This window comes from Thamnophis elegans, chromosome 3 (genome assembly GCF_009769535.1).
Source record: "Thamnophis elegans isolate rThaEle1 chromosome 3, rThaEle1.pri, whole genome shotgun sequence".
NCBI classification, from domain to species: Eukaryota; Metazoa; Chordata; class Lepidosauria; order Squamata; family Colubridae; genus Thamnophis; species Thamnophis elegans.
The window spans coordinates 118393268-118415641 of NC_045543.1; the positions used below are offsets into that span (position 1 = coordinate 118393268).

General features: G+C 39.3%; 1 protein-coding gene across 1 annotated transcript in view; it reads right to left on the bottom strand.

Moving 5' to 3' along the window:
* Positions 1–1564: 1564 nt before the first annotated feature.
* CWC27 (CWC27 spliceosome associated cyclophilin) overlaps positions 1565–22374 on the bottom strand; it is a 107698-nt gene continuing 86888 nt past the window's right edge. Inside the window, exon 14 of the mRNA XM_032213556.1 lies at positions 1565–2598. Within this exon, the coding sequence (XP_032069447.1) occupies positions 2436–2598 (163 nt within the window). The 3' untranslated portion in view covers positions 1565–2435. The remainder of the gene's footprint in view (positions 2599–22374) is intronic.

Sequence of the window (22374 nt, forward strand, 5' to 3'; positions counted from 1 at the left end):
AGATGTGGGACCACTCTTATAAATTTGGAATTGGTTTCAGCTCAGATATGTCAACATATGCATGAAACATTTCAATGTATTCAAAATATGCATTTTATTTCATTAAAGAGATACATTTTGCATGGTTTAAAATGTACAAATTGTTTTCCCCCCAATTTCCATGTAAAACACATAAATAAATGCAAGGCTTCTATGCAGAGATAATAAACTGGTTATTTTAATTATGGCAATGCTCACAAAATGAATATATATGAAGTAGCAATGTAGAATATTGCTAAATCTTTGTAGGTCTCCATTCTTGGTCCTTTGCTTCCAGATTATTAAATCTGTTACACTTTAATTGTGTTCTAACGCAAAGTGTGTTCATTTCATGGCATGCAAATAGTTCTGAAGTTAAAGTGGAATTGCTAACAATATCACAGATTGCAGTTTAAATATTGAAGACATGAGGAGATTCTTTTCAAGAATAGCTCTGCACACATGCATATTAGAATAGAAAAATTGTATTATTGAGGAAGCTTGCTTTCAAAGTGATTAAGATCAAATTGTAAGCCACTGATTCCAAATATACGAGACAACAGATGTAAATCAAGATTGTGATCCTTTTCACACATTGTACTACAGATTATGTTTGGCATCAAAAATAAGAGTGGTAAATTGAATTGCAGTTACAGAATGGGTTGCAAGAGCTTTGAAAGTTACCGTATTTTTGGAGTATAAGATGCACTGGAGTATAAGACGCACCAAAGTTTTGAAGAGGCAATTTTTTTTTAAAAAGTAGGTAGGTAGATAGACGGATAGAGAGGGAGAGAAAGAGAGTGAAATACAGTAGGGAGGGAGGGAGGGAGAGAGAGAGAGAGTCGTTAGGTATGTAGGTAGGTAGATAAAGGGAGAGAGAGAGAGAGAGAAATACAGTAGATAGGTAGGGAGAGAGAGCAAGTAGGTAGGTAGGTGGAGGGAAGGAGGGAGAGAGGGAGAGAGAAATACAGTAGGTAGGTAGGAAGAGAGAGAGAGAGTAGGTAGGTAGGTAGATGCTTCAAGGTGTATTATCTATGTGCTGGAGAAGGAAATCACTGACAATCTGCAGCACCTAAGAGTTTGTTTCTGCTGGCACAGCACTTGATCAATTAATTCTCATCAACCCGTTAAAGAGCTTTCCAAAAGGGGGGAAAAAGTTTTTGCACCCTGCAAACCTCCCCAGAAACAGCCTGCTTTTCAAGAAAATGCGCCCCCCCTCTTTTTAAAAAAGGCATGAATACCCTTGGGGGGGGGCTTGCAGAGTGCTCCTGGGGGGGGCTCCAAAAATGAGCAAAAAACAGCCCATTTTTTGTAAAAAAAAATGCATGCATAGCCTTATGGAGGCTTAGAGTGTGCTGCTGGGGATGGGGGGGGGGAACAACCAGTTTTTTGCTCATTTCTGCCCTCCCTAGCCCCCATGAGCTGTCTGAAAGCCTCCATAAGGGTATGCTTGGCCATTTTGGTGAAGGGGCGGGGCTTTGGGAGGCAAAAAAAATGCTGTATTTGATGTATAAGACACACCCAAATTTTCAGCCTCTTTTCTGAGGAAAAAAGGTGCGTCTTACACTCCGAAAAATATGGTATGTAATTAGAACTAGTCATTCTGTAGAGCCCTTGGTGCTCTCTGAATTTGATTATTTTCTGGCAGATCTTAATTATCCAGCTAGGTAACTTCATCAGTGCACAATGAACATCATGAAACATCTGTAAAATGAAGAGAGCAGCAAGGACTTCACAGTTCAATCCTGAGCTACAAAAATTCTATTAGTACTAGCCATCCTATACTTACTCTCTCTCTCTCTCTCTCTCTCTCTCTCTCGCCCCCTCTCGCCCCCTACACTCGTTTCAAAGTTCTGACAAATGAGCATGCGCAATCTTTTATCATCCTGAATTGGTTTTCTTACTTTTGTTTTGTTATCTATTACTTCCTAAAGATTTTAGGTTTTGCTATTATTTTCCAATCTTGGGGTTTTCCTGAGCTTGCTGATACTCTCTGCTGCTTCTCTCCAATTCTACAAGCATTAAATGTCTGAGTTTGTTACCAGGAGCGATAACATTATTTTTTAGCAATGCCAAATCCTTTTGTTCTATCTTCTGGAAAAAGTTTTCAGTGTTCCGAGAAGATTGTAAATATAAAATCCTCTATTTAACTATGCAAATACATAAAAAAGGAACAGAGTGTGGAAAATGAACTATTTATTAACAATAATGACTAAAAATAGATTCTAAGGACTTTACTGAGAAGACTTGCTTATTTTACATCAGAATTCACAAAACAGAGGCGATAGCACTGCTTCCAAATTAGACCCCAGATTCCTTTTCACACCTTGTAAGTGATATATTTTGGGACATCTGCAGAGACAGAAAGTGCACGATGTACTTTTCCAAGTTGGATCTGGTGAGTTTTACTACTCATTTCATCTCCTCGCCTTTTTTTCTCTCAGAATCTTTTTGCTTTCCTCTCGCCTCCTCTTATTAACCGGGTTCCGAGGATCATAAATTTCAAATGTGTCTTCATCTTGCACACTTGCGTCTTTTACTTTTCTGGTTTTGTCCTCAAAGTGGAGCACATGTGACATCCTATAAGATTTTTTTAAAAAAAGACATAGTAGCTGGACAAATTTTAGATACTGTAAGCAAATAAAGCCTGAACAAAACATTTACTTCCACACAGAACATCATAAACAGTCTTACCAAAAGTTTTTTTTTTTTTTTTGCTAACAATGAAAGTAAAAATTAGGAACATAGTTGCCTCATTAGGCATTTGAATTATTGTGTCTCCTGAAACAATTTCTGTTAGGAATATAATCTAACGGTTGGGTTGGCAATATATAAATCATATAGCAATGTTGTACCTGTTTCTTTAAATCACGCTGTAAAATGTGATTGGCTGCTGTTTTCCTCAATTGGCCATAAGAGGGAGCCAGAATGACTGTTAGCTCTCTGTTTGTTAGATGCTGGGCTGATCTGATCTGAGTGTTTTGGAAGCTGACTGTTAGAAAGTGCCGTGAGCTATTGTAAGTTTTGCAACTGCTAGCAAACTTTGAGTACCGGACTGTTTGTATGATTATGGACTATGTTATTTGGATTAACCCTTAACTGAAAGACATTGATGACTGACTGTCTTATCCGTGTATGACTTGGACTGTTTGATGGACTCTGATACCTCTATTTCCACGAAAGTAAAAGCCTATTTAAATTGCAGTGTCTCTGTATGCTGGTTTGTGTGTTCTCCAATGTCACTCTCACAATGCTTCTCTGAACGCACTCGCTCTCCCAATGGGGACCTTACCTAACAATTTCTACCAAAAACAATTCAGGAATTTCCTTTGGAAACCCCACCTCCACCCTTGCCGCTGCCACCTTCCTCTCTGGTTTTTTTTGTCAATAAATAGAATAAAACACCAACAAAGAATAAATCCAATTTGTTACACTTTTATCCTGGGGTTGTGCAGCATATTCCAGATGCACAGGCCCATGAATATAGCACCTGTCCAAAATCTCTTGAAACAGCCATGGCTTTTCCTGAAATTGCATATCGGTAACAGAAGGTAGCCAGATGATTATACTAAGGCAGTGTTTCTCAACCTTGGCACAGCTGGCTGGGGGATTCTGGGAGTTGAAGTCCACAGGCCTTAAAGTCGCCAAGGTTGAGAAACACTGTACTAAGGAAAAGGCTCAGCCTGCTAAAGTCCTGCAGACAAGACAGTGCCCATGTGGCCCTGGAGGTTACAACGTGCTTTCTTGAGGTGGCATTGAAGCATTGCAAGGCCTGCTATACATACACATGTCAGATAGCCAAATATGTTAAAGTCCAGATCAAATGAATGGAGATTCCATTTTAAAATGTCCAAGCAATTAACTGGAATTGCTATGAAAAACCTCAGTATACATTTTTCTTGGCTACAGAATATTAATACAATACAATAGCAGAGTTGGAAGGGACCTTGGAGGTCTTCTAATACAACCCCCTGCCTAGGCAGGAAACCCTATATCGTTTCAGACAAATGGCTATCCAACATCTTCTTAAAGACTTCCAGTGTTGGGACATTCACAACTTCTGGAGGCAAGCTGTTCCACTGATTAATTGTTCTAACTGTCAGGAAATTTATCCTCCGTTCTAAGTTGCTTCTCTCTTTGAATAGTTTCTCTTCTTGATTAACTTCCACCCATTGATCCATGGGTATTCATCAAGTATGGTTGGTGTTTTGTTTGGCTTTGACATCTAGCCCTATTTGTGACTGCATACTCAATGGCCGAATCCCCTCTCATTACTTTCTCTCCCTGATCTCAACCAAGTCCCCCCCAAGACAGCGCATCATGAGAAAGGAGTCACAATCAGTTCTCAAGTGTATATAATCTGCGCCACTTATGTGCAGTTAAATTGTGGCCATAACATTTTTATGGCTTTTGATAATTATGCTTGTCCCACACATCAAGTTTATATTTTGGTGGTCCTTCAGGCTTTAAATATCAATTACTGGAGAGGATGGTATAATTTTGGTAACAGAAAAATTTGCATAGAATTGTGCCTTGTCCCTGCCATCCCATTTAAGAATTTTTCTTTTAAATGTTGGCTCCTCACAGTAGATCATTTTAGCCTAAACAAAATGTTGGAAGATATAAGTCATACCTGCCTATATTAGGCAGAATTTGATAGGATGGTTTCACAGAGGTGATAGGGCTGCATAAATCATTCCATAGAGGTTATTTGCAAAGCACTTTAGTATGACTGAACTGTTTCATTTTGAAGTATTCCTGTAGCGGCATCCTTGATCCACAGTTGTTTCAAAAATTATTGCAGCTGCCTCCACAAGCACGTGCCAGTTTCGTCTAGTGGTTAAGGCAAGGGTGTCAAACTTGATTTCATTGAGGCCTGCATCAGGGTGTTTGACCTTGGGATCCAGGTGGGCATGGCCAGCTCGACATCACTCATGTCGGGGGCTCCTGTGTGCCCCGAGCGGTCTGCCAGCAAAAACAGAGCTCGGAAAACAGAGCTCCACTTTCACTAGTAGAGAGTTGCAGGAGGACGTCGCAGCCTCCTGAGCTCCATTTTCACTGGCAGAGGCACTGTGGGCCAATCCGTTGCTGTTTCCAGGGTGGCCCTGTAGGCCAGATCTACACACTCCCTGGGCCGGATTTGGCCCATGAGCCTTGAGTTTGACAGCCCTTGATTAAGACATCAAGCTGGGAGACCATAAATTCTAGTTGTTTCTTAGGCATGAAATCCAGCTGGGTGACTTTGATTTGATTTGGCCAATCACTCTCTCTCAATCCATCCCACCTCACAGAGCTGTTGTTGTGTGGCAAACAGGACTACGAAAGAACATTAGGTATGTTCGCCTTCTTGAGTTATTTCTAAAAAAATTAATGAAGGTAAGATAATCACTTAATTGGCAGCTCAGCTGAAACTCCCTGACCAGCGAGTGTAATTGGGTACTTCTTTCCACAAGGCTTGTAAAGGATATAATTGTTTTAACACACCAAAGAAAAGAGATTTATGTTAATTAGGGCCTAATAAAATGTAGTACATGAATTTGCACCACTCCCCTCAATAATTTATCATTTTGCTTTTCCTTAGTTATACAGAAGGTCTTAATTACATATCTTTAAAGATATTCTTTTTGATATAATATTGATAGTAAATATATAATGCAACAAAAAAAACCCCAAACTTAACTAAGGAACAGATAAGACAGGCTAGGTTTCTAGAGACTTCTATCTATCTTGCTGATATAAATGACACTATTGGTTTTGATTTGGAATTTACTCAGTATTGGCTTGCATATTAAAAGCGATTCCAAAAAAATATATGAAAAGAACAAGACACCAAGTCTCCCAGAAGGACCTTAGAAATAATGAAGCTGTTACCAGTTAGGAATGTCTTTCAACTTCTCTATTAATCACATTGCTTTCTCTACCATTTCTCATGAATGCTTCAATGAAAAAATTGCCATGACTTCTGAAGCTGGTAAAGAAATCTCTTAGAGCACACTCCTTACAATCAATTATTAGTGTATAAATCCAGATGAATTGAGCAGACTAGAAATACAAAATTAAATATAACATTGCTTCTTAATATAAGTATTTCTGTAACCATCTTTACCATGTTTGCATTAATTCTACTGAATCAAGTTTCAAAGATATAAAGGTTATAAGCTTGCTAGGAGTATTCCCTATCTTGTTTGGCTCCAAGATGCATCAAAACCTGGAACAGATTAACGTATAAACTCTGGTTTTATTAGTAGGTGAAACATATGCAAACATAAAAATCTTTCCACTAGAGATGGGCTCAGGCAAACAAGGTTTTTAAAATGAAATGATATAAGACCAAGATAAGCAAAACTGCTCACGCAAAGAAAAAATTACCAATTGAGTAAGGATTCAGTCACCTCCATCATCTTGGTTGCAATCTGAGAGAAAAACCAGGAGATGGAATTGCTCTCTGTATCTCTGTTTTTAATTACCTTCCAAAATATTATCTCACAACTCTAGGTAGCCACCAGAGGCTTTTGAATTCATCTTCTCTAGTACCTTAGCCAGCATGACCATTAGGGGAATTTGAGCACAGCATATCTACAAGCCGCATGGTTGGAGAAGGACAGCCTAAGAGAGGGTATTCAACCAGAGGCAGAAAACTCGGCAGGTAACACTGCGTGCTTGAGGAAGCTTTATCTCCTAACGAACAGCTGTTTCAAGCAGAAGGCAGATCTCTTGCTGAGATCATTACTTCTTCAACAGAAGAACGAAGCCTGCAGAATCAAGCTTTCTTGGCATAGCTGAGGAACATCTTTAGCTATTAAGCAGTAACCGTTCCAGCAACATTCCTCTAAGCAAGGGCTGAGAAGACTCGGCTCAATATCTTTTTTTTTTTAAAAAAAATAATAATCCAGATTTTCTATAGATCTTCAGAGTATCTAAGGCACTTTTACAGTATTTATCCGGTGTCAGTATGCTGACATTTCATATATTTATCTTTTGAACTTGTACAACTTCAAGCAACATTACTGTGCAGCTGGGGCTTATCTCCAGAAGTTTACATCAGGTCATGCTCCAATTTTGCAACACATAAAACTGAAAGTTACAAAGTAAGTTAGTCATTTTATTTTGCTAGGAGTTTTAAAAAATTCCATTTTGTACTGCTCAAGAAGTACAACTTATAATAATTTACAAAGAAAGTTACCTGCAGTATTTCCCCCCCAAATATGTCTTGATAAAATCGCTTAGAATAAGCACCACTTTTTCACTTTTAACAGCAACAGTTCTAGTAACTTAAATTCGAGCTCCTCCTCCATGTGTTAACATAAATAAGAAATATAAAATCAGGAATTAAAAAACATACAGAGGTTACAAATTATTTTAAGACAAGGGCTGGTGATTCTAGCCTAACCTATTAAACAACTCCTTAAATGAGTGAGAACCTGAACAGGTAGTTTACCTGATGGAACCATCAAATGGAGCCAGTATAATAATGCAGAGGCATAGAGAAGAAAGAAAAGAGGAAGAAACCATCCCAAAATACATTCCACAGATACAAAACAATCAGCCCAAAAGTGATAGAGTCAAATATGCCGCATGTCCTTCACACACTCATCAGTGACAAGATGAGCTAACAGCTCTAAAAAAAGCTACCATGGTTTTCATTATTAAGACTCCCTTATAATTCAAGAAATATAATACCCTATTTGCCTCTGCTGAGAAAGCTACCAAGACAGCATAATACTAGTAAGGGAAAAATACTAAGACCAAATACAATACTGCATCATTTTAAACATAATAATAGAGATAGGCAACTTAACTGACAACTGATGGAAGCTGTTAATCTGAGCGCCCCCCCCAAGTCTCCTCACTCCCTCAACTTGATGCCTTCTCACCAAAGCTCTTCAGAATGTCAAAAACATGTAAGTGACAACATCAAATTAATTGTGTATTATTGTGTATTTCAGGCAGAAGAAATTTGCCTTTCTCAAAGAGAGTTGGTGAATACCCTTATTTGGCCAAATATTGAGATTTTTTTGGGGGGGGGGAGAGAGAAGAACCTCAATTCTTGTCACATGGCCTGAATGCAAGGCAACCACCCACCCAACATTGTCTGCCTCTGGATGATATCATGCCAGGAGGATGCATAACTTTAGTCAACGGGCTGCTCTACAGAAACTACAAAGACTGTACAATAAACAACAAAGATTTTGTGCTGCTTTATTCTGTATGCCCACAAAGTATATTAAAGTTGGAGACACAACAATAGGCATTGCCTAAACAGACGCACACATAAAACAAAGGCTGGTTAGAACTGTGCCCCTTGTGCAATGCCAGGATAAACAACACAAAGCAACATATAATGGAGAAAACCTACAAATCACTTCCATATTTAAAATCAAATTAGTTCAGCAAGATTAATTATATTGCAAAGTACACCAATGATGACTATTGTAAATAATCAGCTCTATATTTCATGTAGTATGTTAGGTTCATCCTGACAATGAGGCATGATGAAAAAACAGCTGGCTTTTAAAACTTTGTCAGCCCTTGTAAGGGCTTCCTTTAAAAAATGTTTAAAGTTTTGACTTTAAAGCTATATTTCTTACATAGAATCTAGGTCCTAAGAATGTTGTGGTGACTGGGGGGGAGGGGCTTCTGCTAATTTCCTGCAATATTCTCTTCCTAAAGTATGGAATACAACAGGGGTGTCAAACTCAAGGCCCACGGACCGAATCTAGCCTGCAGGATGCTTAGATCTAGCCCTCAGGACATCCCTAGAAACAGCGAAGGACTGGTCCGCACTGCTTCTACCAGTGAAAATGGAGCTCGGGAGGCTGAGGCGGCCTCCTACAACCTTCTGCCAGTGAAAATGGAGCTCCGTTTTCACTGGCAGAGGGTTGCAGGGGGCTGTCGCAGCCTCCCAAGCTCCGTTTTTGTGGGCTGAGCACTTGGGCCACCACAGCCGCCCCCAACATGAGTGACGTCGAGCTGGCCATGGCCACTCTGGCCACGCTCCACCCCCAGGGTCAAACACAACCCTGATGCGGCCCTCAACGCAATAGAGTTCGACACCCCTGGCATATAAGAAGTGTGTGGATTTAAAGTCCCAAGCATAACAGGAGATTTATTAATTTTCCTACACCAATGAAATTACATGTCAGAGGAGAGAGATTCAGGCACTTTCCAATGGGGTAAGAGGTCCTGCAGAGGACTGCAAAAATGACTTTCTTTTACTCCCACCCAGTCCATGGGTGCCGACACTGAGGGTATTTGCATGACTGGCTGCATATCATCTGCCTGCTCACTAGCTTTCGGTTCTTGTCAGCACTTCGTTTGAGCCCAGACAGTCAATGTGTGTCTAGGATTGTGGGATGTTCATGTCTATAAAGAAAGCAACAGAAATGAGGTTTTGGCTTTGCCATGGCCTCTCAAGCATACTAGTCAGTGGGAAGGTATGCCTTTAAATCTTGGAAATTTCCAAGAAATAACACAAACAATGTTCTTTGTAACGTTAGAAGTGTAAATGACAAGAAGAAAAGATTGCAACACTTCTTTTTCTATTTACGCTAAAATTGCAGCATGCAAAAATAGGCAGACAGACGAAACAGCTAAGTGATTCCACAGATCAAAACTAAAATTTTCTTACCTAAAAAAGAAGTGTTAGTTGTACTGGAAGAATGAACTCCCTGGCATTCTTTTCATTACCAGCAATGTAGTGGGTGGCATAAAAAATGGAAAGACAAATGAGAAACAGAAGTAACCCAGAAGAAAAATAAATCAAGGAAGACATGTAAAGAATGAAAGGGGACAGAACAAGCAGGGACTGAGAAGGCAAGATTGACAGAGAGATAACTGACAAAGTGTTGACAATCAAATTGTAAAGAAAAGATGAAGAAAAAGAAAATCACGAACCCATCATCCAATAAATATTGAAATGAAATAATGGCAAGACATCTAAAGTTTCCTATAGTTTCTATGCAAAATTATGTGTTTCTAACTCCATTTGAATCAAGTGGTTTAAATATGCCTAAATTTAGACAAACGTCTGGAGAAATTAAACTAAAAAATATCACTACTAAATTGATTGATTGATTGATTGATTGATTACATTTATATGCCGCCCTTTTCCCCAAAGGGGACTCAGGGCGGCTCACAATTCAATCAGGGAAAGGAGGTACAGACAGGGGATAAAAGACGAGACATAACAATACAAAATTTAAAAACACACAACAACCATACCATTCGAGAAGGGGGGCAAAAACTCTTTAGCCCAAATTGGTACCTCCTGCAGGATATTTTGATTAAAGTCTCGATCTAGCTCTTTTTATGCAACTTGCCGTATTTTTCAGAGTATAAGATGAACCTTTTTCCCTCAAAAAAAAGGGGTGTGTGTGAAAATCTGGGTGCGTCTTATACACTGAATAGAACATTTTTGCCTACTGAAACCTCGCCCCCTTTGCCAAAAGAGCCATGCATAGTCTTTAGCAGGCTTCCAGAGTGCTCCTGGGGGCTGGGGAGGGCAAAAATGAGCAAAAAATGGGCCACTTCTTGCTTATTTTTGCATCCCCAGCCGCCAGGAGCACTCTATAAGCCTCCTAAAGGCTATGCATTTCCCTTTTTTGATGAAAAATGGGCCAATTTTGGGAGGTCTGCAAAGTGCAAAAACGTTTTTTTTTTTATTTGCTTCTTCAAAATCTTGGTGCATCTTATACTCCAGTGTGTCTCATACTCTGAAAAATGCAGTATTCTATTAGGGCTAAAAGGCATTAGGCGATGAGTATGGCCTGAGTAATATATCACTTCTGCTATGATTGCACTTTCTCCTTTTTTTCTTCCCCCTATCCTTTGCACAAAGCAGCCTCTGTTTAAAATAAATCTCATTGAAATAAATGAAGATTCTGAAGAGGCACTACTTGGTGGATTGCAAACATAATCTTCAGAGACAAGACCTGCAAATCTTAAAATGTACTTTAAAGTGTAGTGGGAGTACTTAATCAATCACATGAGAGAGAAAGAGAGAGAGAGAGAGAGAGAAAGAAACTTTGGTCCAAAACCAAAACTGTGATAAAAAAGGCTAATTAGTAGGAGCAATGGAAGAAAGATGGATGTACTGCCTCCAAACTCAAAACAGCAAAATTAATTACTAAAGAGAATTTGCACACAAATCTCTTGAGGTCTAAATGAGGTCTCTAGAAGGTTACACATTTCTTTAATTCTGAAGAAATGAATGTGGATAAATAATTCCAGACTTTCAAGAGAATGATAATTCTCAACGGGGGTGGTATGCAGAGGCATTCAAGTGGCATGCAACCACTCTTGCCAACTGCAACAAAATGAGAGCTATCAGGAAGAGATGGCAAAATGGGAGCTATCAGGAAGAGATGGCAACACTTGGGAAACAGCTTGTAAGAAAAAGGAGGCAAACACACACACAAGAGCAGAAAAGTAAATGCGAGTGCATAAACATATGGATGACAATTAGAATGTAGCTAATTCTCACTCAGCCATAGAAATCAACCTTGTAAGAGAGACCTGAGAAGTCCTACTTTTGGACAGCAGTGGCCAACAGGGGCAAGTATGTGATTCTGCATCTGTTTGCTGAATGCCAGTGGCTTTGCCTGCCTTTCCCCAATCTATTTTGTATTACTCAAGCTCCCAAATTTGTATTCCTTCCAAGTTGCAAGGTTGACAAACGGCCCAACAAAAACTCTTTAAAGGCCTGTTTGAGAGCAAGTACCACTGTTCATGTGTCATTTCTGATAATGCAAAGCACCTTCTGATCAGAGGCCAAGACGCAGGGATATCTTTGCTATTTTATACTTGTGGTTGCCAGAGAACTCTGAGAAACTGTGGTTGTCTCATGGGAATGGATTTCACTCAAATGCTCTGCTGGATGAAGCAGTTCATGGGGAAAAGCCCACTTAGGCCAACCTTTGATAGCCTCTATACTCACATTCATGAATATATTCACATCCATGCTACCTGCTCCTCAGTATCAAGAAAGAAACTACAGTATGGATCAAGACATTACAGGTAGTCCTCAAGTGACATCCACAACAGGGGCCAGAATTTATGTCGCTAAAGAAGATGGGTTGTTAAACAAGTCATACTCAATTTTAAAACTGTTAAATAAATCACTGCAGTTGTTAAGTGAATCATGAAATTAAGTGAATCCGGCTGCCTCCATTGACTTTGCTTGTTGGAAGTTGCCTAGGAAGGTCGCCAATGGCATCTGGGACAAGGCAACGGTCCTAACTACAGTTGTAAGAACAAGGTCTGGTTGTACATGACTCTCTTCAGTACTGTTCATAATATTTCATATGGTAATTTCATCACTTGCTTCCCCCATGGGGTCTATACTGGGAAAAACTAATAGGAATTAGAGGGAAAAGACTAGGCTGATTGGAGCAAGAAAGTATTATCCTTGTACAATGTGTGTGGAGGGATGTTCCTTTGCAGGTTAGTTGTATTTGCTTTTTGTTTTGATGTGATCTTTGGGGTTGTCAATATTACTATATTTTTTACCATTGAAGCATGCTATGAGTATTTCTTAAACCTGCATCATTTGACTTTCAGTAGTATCAAAAGCAACCATGTAGACCATGAAAACAACAGATTAATGTTTATCACAACTGTTAGAACAACAACCCAGAGAGATGAAATCAAGAGAACAATTGAGATTTAAGGGACTGAAATTTGCATTACATTATAATCTAAAATGATGTACTGACGTTATATAACTCCAGGAAAAAAATAGTCAAAATGTATGAGGGCACTTCAAATTTATGTTGTTGGGCAACACAAAAGGTCATTTTATCAAGCCTGGTGGACTTGTAAACAAGGCAGAAAATGTTGAGTTCAAATACATACACTGATCCAAATAATTTTAAAGCCAGCTGAAGCCAGATCTTGTTGGAATTAATGGACAGGCAATAGAAAAGAACCACAGAAGACTATTTTTATATATGATCACTGCTGCCAGACTATTATATGTACAAAAATGGAAAATCTCTGATACACCCACAATTGGAATGGTTGGTGAAGACTAGAGACTAGTAGACATGGCAACATTGTTTGAAAAAAAGATCAACTATTAACATGTATTAGTGATTGGAAACCCCTTATGGATTTCTTGCTGAAAAAAGAAAAAACTGTGAGCTTGTGATTTATGGGCTTGTTGATTAGAAACTTGTGGAGAAGGAAATTAAGATGCAACTTTAGAGAGAGTAAAAAATAAATGCATTTTTAACAACTGTCAAAAGACGCAAAAGTTATACCTTCTTTTTTATATTTATCTCTTTTTCTATTTTCTTACTTATTCATTTTTTCTTCTTTATTGTCCTTTTTCTTTTCTATATTTGTATTGCTTTTATCTTGTTAAAAATCTCAATGAAAACATATTGCAAAATAAAAAAAAACAATGATTATCATATTTTTATATGAAAAACAGTGAGTTAGCCAATATGCAATTTCTTGAATCTCTCCTGAATGTATGTGAGGTGTATGTGTGCATAATACATACTGATTATATAAGAAATATATTTATTTTTTTGCCATACATGGTATATTCATAACCAAGTTCTTATTTCTTATCTTGACACATTAGTAGCTATGAGGACTTTTATAAACTTCATCATGAATGATAATTATAATCAAATGCCAATAAACATATAAAATGCTCTTCTCAGAAAACAAATAACATTTTTTTGTTTCTATCATAGTGGGGAACAAATTCTTTTGATAGGACTGCTTAAAAACCTCTGTATTAAAACATTTCATCGAAGTTTTCAGATAGTGTAATAATATTGTCTATATTTTAAATCTTGCAGTACATTTCAAATGTCATCCAGACTGAGATTCACTTTGGACCAAGACCGTCCATAAACACAATACAAGACTTGTACTATATTTGCAATTCAGTGTTTTAATTTAAAAAATGGAATGTAATTACAACGGAGGGATAGATTTTCTTTGCCACAAAGAAGAGGGAGTTCAAGACACCTGAGGGTAGAATAAGAAGCAATGGGTGGAAACTAATCAAGGAGAGAAGCAACTTAGAACTGAGGAGAAATTTCCTGACAGTTAGAACAATTAATCAGTGGAACAGCTTGCCTCCAGAAGTTGTGAATGCCCCAACACCGGAAGTCTTTAAGAAGATGTTGGATAACCATTTGTCTGAAGTGGTGTAGGGTTTCTTGCCTAAGCAAGGGGTTGGACTAGAAGACCTCCAAGGTCCCTTCCAACTCTGTTATTGTATTGCGTTGTATAGATACTTCAAATTTTATTGGGGATGCTTTTATATCCCAAACAAAATAAAGAACTAGATCAAAGGTAAAATATGTGCTCTGATTACTCACTCTTTTTTCTTTCTCTGCCTATAAGTAAGAAAGGCTATTGCCTTATTTAACAGCAATGGGACTTAGACTTATTTACCAGTCCATAGTGTTTTATAACCCACTCTAAGCAGTTTACAGAGTCAGCATATTGCCCCCAACAATTTGGATGCTCAGGAATAGAAACTGAGAGTAAGCTTCGGAATGCCATGTGCAACAGTGTTAATTCAATTTGCATGTGCTTTCATGTGCGCAGATGCACATTTACTGTGCTACAACTCCAATGACGAATAGGAATAAACAACGGGCAATCCCACTCACCCAGCATTCTCAAGGCAAAACTGTCATTCTTTGCAGAAATCTAGTTGCTAATATACATTCTACTTTGTAAAATGCTGTCACAGGTTGATCTCCCTCCCCACCCCCGTTTTAAGGGCCCCAGATTGATCATTCTGCTCTTAAAACATTCTGAACAATCTGTCTGGTGGGATATTAATGTGTCTACAAAAAAGCAGGCTATCAGAACTCGCAACCCTGCTCCATAAAAAAGCAACTGGGTTTTGCAACCGCATCAGGACACAGACATATAAAACCATTCTGATTTATGATTCCAGTATTTCCACTGGGGAAGCAAAGACATGATGCCTTTGTTCTATCATTTACAGGAACAGTTCACACATACACTATATTTAAAACATTTCCCAAAACTGCTACAGAAACATACTTCAAATGTTTTGATAAAGAAGATTAATCAAGTGCTCTCAAAAGTACATACCAGTAGTGCAAATGGATATGAGACATGATAATGTGAAGGCCAGATGTCATCCCAGACAGCAGAATGATGTACACAGAGTTGCAAAGCACGTCTTATAAGATACAGGGAAGTTCAGACTGGAGTAGGTCAATAATTCAATTAGTCTAATACCCTAGCTATGCTGTTTCACTGGCCCAAGAGCTCTGAACAGTCTTATGGTAGCAAACAACTCAGGGATCAGAGAACCTGGCAAAACCTGAACAATGCCAGAAGTAGTATAGAGGATTGCAAAGCTTTCCATAAACAGGCCCAGACAATTAACAAGAAGTGAGACCTTTAATCAAATCTTATCTAGTATAGCCAGCTCTGGCTTTTATGATCAGAGCTGGAAAATCCTTGATGGACGGGCATGTAAATGCCCAGATATGTGGTGCTGAAGCCTACATTTTTAAAGAAAGGCCTATAACTACCCAAAGGAATCCTTTATAAAACAAAATCCATATAGCAGTGCTTCTATACAATGTTATAGTTGTGACATGGCCCAATTCTCTCTAAAGAAAGTTGTTATGTTTGAGGTGCAATCCACCAGCAGTGTTTCTGTTCCAATTGGAACAATTTTTCCTCCTGGTTATAAAGTTCTCATACTTAATTCTATGGGCTGGCAAGCTTTGTAGTAACGATATCTGTCTGGCACTAGAATATTTCATTTATGCTCACTGAACGCTCTCAATTCTTGCACATGATTAAGACTCTGTTTAGATTCACCCTGAGGATTAGAAAGGCAGTGTGCCTTTATTATTGCCCCAGAAACAAATATTTAAGATTGGTAGTTTGGACATAAATTGATATACATGTTGTAGTTGATTTCCATGATGTTTCATCTTTGTCATGTAATAAACAACTATAATATTAAAAAGTTAGATTAAAAAATATATATTTTAAAATCCATTTTTAAAAAAAAACACAGAGCAAAATGCAAGAAAAACAACTCTTTTTTTTCTGAGTGATGAAATGTATTTTAACAATAAAAAATACGGCTCTGGCAGGAGAGCTCCATGTTATGCAACATCCCCCCCCCCTCTCTGGGAGAACAATTTGCCTCATAGAGCAGTCAGTGTTGCACTGGAATTGTGGTACAGAAAGCTACGTATTGCATATGTTAATATTCCAGCCAATAATATTATAGACATTACACCATAATGCACAAGAGATGAGTGAAATTGCTTTTCTATAAGATTGGCCTAGAGCAGGAGCCTCCAATTTTGGCAATTTTAAGCTTGGAGAACTTCAACTCCCAGAATTCCCCAGCTGAAGTTGAAGTCCGCCAGGTTAAAGTTGCCAAGGTTGGAGATCCCTGGACTAGAGTAGGGATGGTAAACTGGAGTTGTCTAGCTGAACTACACTCCCATTATTCTTGAGCAATAATTATCTGGGATTAATTGATGATATTTAATCACATTAAAAAAAATTCTAATAAGCAGGTGATAGAACTAATTAACTTTTGCTATAATAATTATTTTAAAAAAACTCCAACAACAAGAAGTCATCATTGCTGTAGAATGCAATCATAAGATATTTTATTGATCTGGCAATTTCAAGTGGTTTTAATGGTTTAACTAAGGAGCTTTGGTGCTTTTTCATGCAGAATTATATTTGCTTTCTACAGTATACAGTTTTGAAGTAAGATATAATGAAAAACAGTATAATAATGTTTTAAGTAAATATTTTAAAAGAGAAAGACTGACCAGATACAGTAATATAAAACTTATGATTAAAACCATTACTCTGTTCCAACCTATTAATAACTACACATACTTGAGGATTTTGAATCTTTAAAGGAACAATTACAAAATGTAAAAGATTGAACTGAGCGGACACAAGATTTAGAATGCTAGGCTTATAAGGCAAAGATAAAAGAACTGGCTATGTTTAGTCTATAGGAAAGGGGGAAAATAAACTTAATTATAGAAATAGTCAGATTTATACCTATGATTAAATTCAAATAAAGTGAATTAGTGAGTTTAATGAATTATTGTGTTCATATAGAAATGTAGCTGATTAATTAACTTTGTATATTATTGCAGAGCAATATAACTTTTGTCTAAGTTTGGCTTCCATTTTAAGAAAGCACAAGTGAATAATAGGGATTTTTCCATTGGAATTGGTCTGAAATACAGGAAACACTAACAGGTTAATCCTACAGACAAAAACTATTTTCCTATGATCTTTGAGTGTCATTGTATATTTTAGCATTTTTCTACAGTAACAAAACAAGTAACAGGAAGGCAAGCTTATAGATACACAGTGTATATTAAAAAGTGTTCAATATTATGATTTGCCATTTTGGAAAAAAATAACCATAAGAATGCTTTTGTCACCCCAACCATCAAAAACTGATTAGAAAATAATATTTCTATAGAAGCTCTTAAATATCACATTACCTCACATTAAAACTACATTACTATTCTCAGACTTGGGCACATAATCAGCATATTTGTACAAAGTTATCTAAGTTGCATAAGGTCTATGCTTTTGTTTCAGAACACAAATTATACACTTTTCCACTGTTTGGCCAGTCAGGCATGGTATTATCCACGCTCAGCCAACAAGCCCAAAAGTATTTAAAAAACCCAAAATAAAATTCAGAGTCAGAGAGTTTATGAGGAGTTGTTTTTGTTTTGTCAGGTTTTTTACAAGAAGAAAAGGCCATAATAGCTTTAAAGAAGCTGGAAAACTCATTTTATGTTCTGCTTCAAGAAAAAAAAATATTGGTGAAGTTAATGGTATGGTGAGTAGCATGTTTTGAATTCCATTTTATGATTTTACTCCTATAGTAGATGTTTAATGTATATACTTAATTACTATACGCTGCAGAGTCTCATGATTGGAGCAGATATAAATTTGATACATATGTGCTATTGGAGCTTTAGTTTTAATTGTGACCGAGCTCTGAGGAGGTTGTAGTGTTCTATATTTTTTTAAGCACTTGTTGCAGCCAAACTTTATCTCTGTTGGAATTATATGAAAACAAGCAGTACAAATACAGGTAGTCTTCAACTTACAACTACAATTTAGCCCAAAAATTCTGTTGATAATTGATACAGTTGTTAAGTGGGTTTTGCCAGATTTTATGACCGTTCTTGCCACAATTGTTAAGTGAATGGGCGTTGGGACTTACCTGATACGCTCATTCTCACTGCACTGTCAGATAGGGTTAACTCCATCCAGTGACCAATAGAGCTGAGTCTACAGTTTATAAAACCATCCTCCATGCAGCTCCTCCCCACCTTTCGATGAAGGTAGACTGTAGACTGACATGTAGTTGATATGATGATGGAGAGGAAAAGAAAAAAGAGAAGGAAGAGAGAGATCTACTCTCGTCCTATCAAAGGCGGGACCCTAACCGGAACAGGGTGGGGCTGACTGCTGTCTCCACCTGCAGTGAGAATAAGCGTATCAGGTATTTACCAATGCCCATTCTCCACGATTGGTGGAGATAGCAGTCAGATAGGGACATACCCAAGCTTGTCAAGGGAGGGATCCTGTCCCCATGGAGTCCAATGAATGGACTTGTTGTAACACCCTCCTTCCAAATGCAGCTTCTACAAAAAGGTAATTTTATAATGGCGAATAAAGGGGACTGGGGATGTCCACATGGCCACCCTACAAATTTTCTCCAAGGAGGCCTGAGTAGCCCAGGTGCAGACCTGACCACACTCCGGGTGGAATGAGTCATTATGCCTTGTGAGGACACAGATCGTTTGCCCTGTATGCCTTAGAAATGCAGGCTCTGTCAGCACCCTACAGTTGAAGAGGAGACGTTGGAACCAAGGGAAGCTGGTTTAAAGGAAATTAGTAAGGCCTCAGAATGCCGAATTGAAGCTGTATGTTTGATGTAAATACGTAAGCCTCTGAGAATGTCTAGGGTATGCCACTTGTGTTCTAACCTATGAGTAGGATGGGGACAAAAATTTGGTAGTACAAGTTTCTGAATTTTATGAAAGGATGAGTTTACTTTGGGAGTAAATGCTGGATTGAGACAGAGAATGATCCTATCTGCATGAATGATGCAGAGATCGCTTCTAATCGCTTCTAAATTCACCTCACTGAAGTCACTGTGATCAAGAAGGTGACCTTGAGAGTGAGGTACTGTAGTGAGACGGTCCGTAATGGCTCAAATGGAGCCTTGGTGATAAAGTCTAAAACCTTGGTTAGGTCCCAAGTTGGGTACCTATGAATGGTGGGAGGACAAATGTTGGTCGCTTCTCGGAGGAACTGTCGAATATGTGCCTGATGAGAGATAGGCTCACCTGTCGCTAGAGTTAGGACCATAGAGAGGGCTGCCATGTGACATCTCAACATGTTGCGAAAGACCTTTGATGAGGCCCTGTTGCAGAAAGTCTAAAACATTTGCCAGAGAGGCTGACATAGGAATAATGTCAGAGGTGGAACACCACTTGGTAAATGCTGTCCAGGTAGCATTGTATATGCGAGTCGTAGATGGGCGTTGGGAAGCTTGTATGGTCTTAATGACACTGTCCGACAGACCATCTGCTCTCAGCGCTTCCTGCTCAACCTCCATACGGTTAGCTGCAACTAATGGATGCTGGATTGATCCTTGTGAGAAGGAGAGCTTGCACAACGGAATATGCCATGGAGGTGATACTGATAGTGTCATTAGGTCCCCGAACCAAGGACGACAGGATCAATGAGGTGCCAGAAGAAGAATCTCCTCCTCCTCCTCTAGCATTTTCCGCACCATTCTCTGTATTAGAGGCAGAGGGGGAAACATGTATAGAAGGCCTGGGGGCCACAGGCACCGCAAAGCGTCCACCCACTCTGACCCCAGAGCTGCGTACCTGATGAAGTACCTTGGAAGCTGGGCATTTTCCCTTGTGGCAAAGAGGTCAAATAGTGGTCTCCCGTATCTTTTGGACAGGTCCTAGAAGAGGCTGCGTGAGATGCTCCACTTGCTGTGGTTGATTTTGGTGCGATTTAGCCAATCCGCTTGAGGTTTGTTGTCTGCTCAGAGGGAGAAAAGATGGGCTTCCACTCAAAGTCCCAACAGCCACACCTCCATCAGTGGTTCGAACCTCATCCCCCCCCCTGCTGATTTACATGCGCTTTGCGGTGTTGTTGTCCATGAGGATGAGAACATGGGTGTTGTGCACTGTGTTCTGGAACCGCTGAAGAGCTAGGTGGATCACCCACAGTTCCAGCCAATTGATGCTGTTGGCACGATCGGCTTGTGACCACAGTCCCTGTGCCATCCCTGATTGGAGGTGGGGCCCCCACCCCATCAGGCTGGCATCCATGGTGAGTGTGAGGTGAACCAGTTCTCAAAAGAGAGTCCTGTGATTCAATGCCGGTAATAGCCACCACCCCAAGCCACCATTGTGCCATGTGAGAGAATGCAAACCTCTTGTAGGGAGCAGCTGAGGTCAATCTTCTGGTACAGTAGCAGGTACCATTGCAGGCAATGGCTGTGGAGGCATGTCCATGGCACAATGTGAAAGCAGGACACCATCTTCCCCAACAGATGAGACAACTGAAGAAGTTGGGCTCTGCGACGGGAGCAGTTCATTCTGGCCAGATCCTGCATGCTGTTCCATCGATTTGCTGAGAGGAACACTTTGCCTGACACATTATCTATTAGGGCCTCCAGATGAAGGATACGAGTGTCTGGGTTCAGAGAACTCTTTGCGAGATTTATTGAGAAACCTAGGTCCTGAAGGTCGTAAATGGTGGTGTGAATGTCCTTGTGAGCTTGCCTGATAGAGGGGGATAGCAAGAGAATATCATCCAGATAAACTTGAATCCGGACCGACTTGGAGCGAAGGTGGACCGCTACCACCGCCAGGACTTTTGTAAAGACCCTTGGGGCTGATGACAGCCTGAAGGGGAGGGCTCGGTACTGGAAATGTTTTCCCACATACTTGAACCGAAGAAACTGTGTTTGTGAAGGATGGGGATGTGCAGATACGCCTCCATGAGGTCCACTGAGGAGAGGAGGTCATTCTTGCAGATGCTCTCCAAGATGGACTGCAGGGAGTGCATCTTCTTGGTATTGTATCATTGTCCAATTTATAAACATTGCCACTCTAGTTGGAAAACAAAGCTTTGTTTTTCACTTCTCTCTCTCGCTGCCAAAGAGACATCCAAAGGGCACCTGCATAAACAACCCATCTTATCTCTTTGCAAGCTAAAACCTTTGAAGTGCAATATCAAAATGATCAAAGAAAAGAGAGAGAAAAATATTTCTAGAACTCAGCCTCCAAACTCCAAGTGGCAGTATAACTTCTTTTCCCTCTGATGTTACTTCTCTCTTTATATTTCTTTTATATCCTCTTTATATTCCAAACTTAAAAGAAATAAGGCTCTTAAATGGAACAAAATAAAAAGAAAAAAACCCCATCCAAGCCAGTATTGTGAAAATTAAAAAAAAAAAAATTTAATCCATAGGTTAAAAAAAAAGTAGAAAAGTCAATACTTTCACTTTAAAAAATAAGAAGTGTTTGTAAAACTTCCATCCAAAGACAATTAAAATAACTTAACAAAATAACTTAAATTCGCCGCTTATTTTCTTTTCTTTACAAGTTTATTTGGTTTTAATCTTTTTTGGGCAGTCTCTTTTGTAAAAATAAAATTTCCTCACCAGATGGACACACTTTCTCTTTCCACTTTCCTCCGGTTGCGGAGCTGTCCCGACTTCAGCAGCTTGGGGCTGCGCTTCTATCATCAGCTCGAAGAGATTCTCTTGGATCAATCAGGGACTTTGCGATGTTGCTGAGATCAGCAAGACGTACTCTTCCCTGTCACTGTCTCTTCAGGATGGTTTAGGTCCAGATGGACCACCCAGCGGTAAAAGTATTAGCTGTGATCTCGGAGCTCCAAGATTGCATGTCCGTATCGTCGCGACATCAGTTCCTTCTCCTGCAGGGAGTGCATCTTGAACCATCGATAAATGATGAATTGATTCAACACCTTGAGATCCAGAATCGGTCTCCATCCCCGAGGCTTTTGGTACCATGAACAGACGGGAGTAGAACCCCTGCTGTTCTTGGCCTTTGGGCACTGCTTGAATGGCCCTCATCTGTAGAAGGTGGTAAATAGCCTGTTCCACCAGCTACCTTTTTTGTATGTCCCGAGACACTGGACATGGAACAAAATGCCTCTGAGGGTTGGAGAGAAATTCTCCAGACAGTCACTTTTGACATCTGTAGGGCTGGTTGAAACACCCTCTAAAGGATTTTCTGGAGGGTATCATTGGAAGGTCCTGTTAGACCT